General features: G+C 50.0%; 1 protein-coding gene across 1 annotated transcript; it reads right to left on the bottom strand.

Annotated features, from left to right (window-relative positions):
• Positions 1–291: 291 nt before the first annotated feature.
• Positions 292–1,530, bottom strand: LOC125760313 (uncharacterized). The gene is made up of 2 exons (XM_049420199.1): positions 1,382–1,530; positions 292–874 (listed from the first exon to the last, which is right to left on the bottom strand). Exons 1-2 carry the CDS (start codon positions 1,528–1,530, stop codon positions 292–294), a joined length of 732 nt encoding a protein of 243 aa, XP_049276156.1.
• Between the last annotated feature and the right edge of the window lie 2,778 nt (positions 1,531–4,308).

Consider the following 4,308-nt stretch of genomic DNA (forward strand, 5'->3'; position numbering starts at 1 on the left):
TGGTGGGGGGGGGGGGGGGAGGGTGTGGCACAACAAAGAAGGAAGATGACTATTAGAAAAAGAAAACTGCTCTTGCATACAATAAAAAAAAGAATAGCAATACTTGCTGCATCAGAGCAACCAAGGCACACCATATGAAGCTCACCGGATGTTTTAAAAACACTTTCACAGCAATATAGCAGGCTCAATGGTGCCTTTAAAGCAGTCTAGTAAACCTAGTGAGCCTCCAGCTGAAGCTTCTTGGCGTCTTTTAGAGCAATAAGTTATTTCCGGTTGCATGCCCGATTCGCTTTAAATCGAATGACCTCCGTGCTGCTGAAAGTATTGCACGAGTGCATCTCTGACATATCTGCCACATCCAACTTGTATGCCTGTGGTGTGGTGTGGTTGCTCGTACAGTGTGTTCTGGAGCTCTGCTTCATTTATCCACTGTTGGGATACAGTATCATTGAAATGTTCACAAATATTGTTCAACAGACAACACGCTCTTATAACTACTGCAGCATTGGTGACCTCACACTCCATACGCTTAATCACATATCTAAAACGGGCCTTGAGTCTTCCGAAGGCATTTTCAACAATTCGCCTAGACCTTGAGAGCTGATAATTAAACGCTTTTTCGGCTGAGGTTTTGGTGGAACCGGGGAAAGGCTTAATCAGATTGGGCGTCAGCGGGAATGCTTGATCGCACAAGATTAATGGTGGCACAACAACACTGCTGACGCAAATTGTTGGGCTCCGAAATGTTGGACCTGTCACAGTGCTTGGCAAGCTTGAGCTGTGGTAGACATAGGCGTCGTGGCAACTGCCTGGGGAACCGACGTTGATGAATCGAAAGCGATATTTGTGGTCGACCAAAGCCGATAAGATCACACTGTACATGCAATTATATTAATATTATGATCAATAAAGAGTTAGCAATGCATAAACAGCTTCACGGTCACATTGTTTATGATTGTAACAGAAATATGCCAGTGCTGTGTACACATGCGTTATAAGACGAGATGTGGCGTGTAAATTGTGCCCATGCTACAACAAAACTGTTCTTGAATTAGGTGCTGGAATGATACACCGTGAAATCGTCGATAACTAACTTGTGGAATTATGCTAAGCGCGTACGAAAGGTTATGCAAAACAGGCATCCTACGTTTGATATAATTTTGATAGACTTGATTCATATTTTTTTTATTTGGGCATTTAGATGTTCATAGTCATGGGCGAATCCAGATGAAAAAAAACGTGTACTTAACTATACAACATACGATTGGCCTCTTCCATCACATTATATTTCCATGTACGTCGTGTGTTCACCAAGTTTTCGCATTCAGTAATGTATTAACCAGTCCAGCTTTCAACGTTGATGCAACTTGTGCACACTTACCAGCCTTTGTAATTGTAGTAGTCGATGGCATTTTCTTTGGGAGGCGAGACAGGGAAATGGCAGCCATCTAGTGCACCAAATTCCTGAGAGAAGCCAGTGACGGCATACAATTCCCGTATGAGGTCGGTCATTTCATCAGCTGCAAGCATCCTGACCCACTGATCGTACAGGGCTTCCACGGCGATGTCACAAAATTCTCTATATATTGTATTGACAGTCGACCTGCCCAGGTCAAGCAAATTGGCGACTGTTCTATCTTCAGCAGAGGAACACAACTTGTACCCTTTTTTGCACAAACACCGCCTCCCGCATGTTCGTAGTTTCTCGTTGCATTACTGGCGTACAGACGTCTACGAGATATTTGAACGTTGTACGCGAAACTCTGAATGACTGCCGGAAGTTCTGCCCTCCTAGCTTTGGCAGCGTGTCTTCAAACCAGCGAGAGAATCGTGGGTGTGCCCAACCTCGCCTCGACGCACGCCTCGATGACAACGCTATCGCGTTGAGCGTCACGCTGTTCGCGACGAGACGGTGCCTGATAGCGCGCACATTGGCTCTAGCGGCCTCAATCTCAATATTCATGGAGCCGATCGACGCCATTACCAATGCAATATCGCACCACTTCACGTCTTCCACTTCGCCACTCATGGCTGAAGACACAGCACAGTATACACAGAACAAAATGTGCTCTCACGGGGCAATGAAACACGAAAACTTTCGTATACGGGCTACAAAACTGCCAGTCGTCGAGCACGGCGAATCTTGTAAACAAACACAGCGTGCACAGCGTTAGGGACAAGGTGGCCAGCGTGGCTGTCAGCATCGCTACATTTAGCGAATGCTTTTTCATTCGAAAGAAATTTTAATGCTTTTTTCGCTTCAGACCTACTTAATAATGTCTGGTAAAAAACCGCGCAACGAACATTTACAAAAGAGCACGTAGAGATGGAATTGGGATATTTCTGCGAAAATCAAACAGCGCAAAACTGAGCCCCTCGCGGCAACTGTTACAACCTTGTCATGGCCGTGTGACACTTCCACAACTCCGTCTCCTTCTAACTTCTTAACAGAGTTTTACATACACGGAGTTTAACGAAGTTCGCTGGTGCCCGTGTGACAGGGGTATAACTTCAGCTCCCGTGTGCGCGAGGAAACGGAGCCCAGATGCCTTTCCGAAACAAAGAACAAGCGGCTGCTTGCTGGACCGCCACCACTCGCCGCTTCTAGTGGTGAGTCGGAGCGTTTCCCGCGAAAGTGCAAGGACATGAGCACTTTCGGGCGGCTGCACCGAAGGTCCGGTGGTACCAACACTCGCCGGGATGCGGAGACTGTGATGAGGAGCGCCGGCGGGAAGAGGAGCGACGGCGTGACGAGGATCGAGAGCGCGCAGACAGGGTAGCTATCTGAGCGGATAGCTGTTCGATCTGGCCGCGAAAGTCGTCGCTTGGGCTTGCAGGCCTGGTGGCAAAAGGCGAGATGCCTCACTTGTTGTGGAAGTGGTCGCGATCGCTGACATGGTCAGCGATCGTTGACATGGCGACACGTCCGCTGCAGCGGTGAGCACCATGCGGACGGTCGAAGGCAGATGCTGTAGGAAGAGCTCTCGTAGCAGGTCCTGATCGAAAGAGGTGGCCTTTTCACCAAGAAGCTGCTGAAGACGGCGCAAAAGCTGGGAAGGCTTACGGTCGCCCAGTTCTTCAGCAGAAAGCAGCTGTTGGAGACGCTGCCTCTCTGAAGACGAAGTGCGCTTCAGGAGCTCGGCTGACAACTTCTCGTTCGTCGCCGGTGGGGCGAGAATGAGGTCTCTGATTTCGCTGGCGATCTCCGGTGGAAGCGCAGACAGCACGTGCTGGAATTTTGATGTCTGAGCCGTTACCCGGGCCGTGACAAACTGGTTTTTTTACTAGCGCCAGCCAGAGAGACGGATCAGCAGGCCAGAATTGCGGAAGCCGAAAAGAAACAGCGGAGATTTCTTGTGTCGCTGCAGAGTCGGGAGATACTTGTCTGGAGTCGCCGGTGGTTTTCATCGTTGTCGCAGCCAGGAAAATGATTGTAAAAATTTCGATAGTCCGTGGTCACCATTTAGTAGATGTCCGGGCGTTGGTTGCGTGATGATATGCGTATTCACAAGTAAAGGCACGTCTACAATAAGAACTTGTATTATAAAGACGTTTATTAGCGGGCAGTCGGCGGTGATACACGACTGCGACAGTCAAGGCGGTGCCGACTCTGAGCGTGAGGGGCGTGCTGTCCGAGAAGAGCGGAAGAGGACGACCCACTAGTAAGCACTCGAGAGGGCGACCCATTACAGGCTTGCAACGCTTCGCTACAATTACCCCGGGTACGAAAAGGGAGCCGCCTGGCGACATAACTGCTTGTCACTATGAGCGGGTCATGGTAGAGTTTCAGGCGCTCCACGTTCACAATGTCGCGCCCTCGACGGCGCATGTCCGAAGATGGTTCAAGGGGTTCGATACGTAGTAGACCGGGGACGTGCGTTCGACGACACGGTAGGGGCCGTCGTATTTCGGCAGTAATTTTGAAGAGAGGCCAAGTGCAGTGGTAGGGACCGAGAGCCATACGAGTGCTCCAGGGAGGAACGTGGGCGCAGAAGTGGTGGTGTCACCGCGAATGCTCTTCTGCCGCTCTTGGTCATGCGTAGTAAATGTCTTGGCAAGCTCCCGACACTCCTCAGCAAGTCTTGCTGTGGTAGAAATAGGCGCACACTCAGACGAGTCCGGCTTGTATGGGAAGATTGTGTCGATTGTGTGCGACGGGTGCCTGCCGTACAATAAGAAAAAGGGCGAGAAACCAGTAGTGCTCTGAGGGGCGGTATTATAGGCGTAGGTGACGAAAGGCAGAATGGCATCCCAATTTGTGTGATCGGCGGCGACGTACATCGAGAGCATGTCGCCGAGCGTGCGGTT

The sequence above is a fragment of the Rhipicephalus sanguineus genome, chromosome 10, assembly GCF_013339695.2.
Source record: "Rhipicephalus sanguineus isolate Rsan-2018 chromosome 10, BIME_Rsan_1.4, whole genome shotgun sequence".
NCBI classification, from domain to species: Eukaryota; Metazoa; Arthropoda; class Arachnida; order Ixodida; family Ixodidae; genus Rhipicephalus; species Rhipicephalus sanguineus.

Coding starts and splice junctions, on each gene's coding strand:
- LOC125760313 (XM_049420199.1), bottom strand. CDS start 1,530: ATGCTTGCAGCTGATGAAATGACCGACCTCATACGGGAATTGTATGCC. Junction 875..1,381: donor TACTACAATTACAAAGGCTG/GTAAGTGTGCAC, acceptor TTGCATGTACAG/TGTGATCTTATCGGCTTTGG.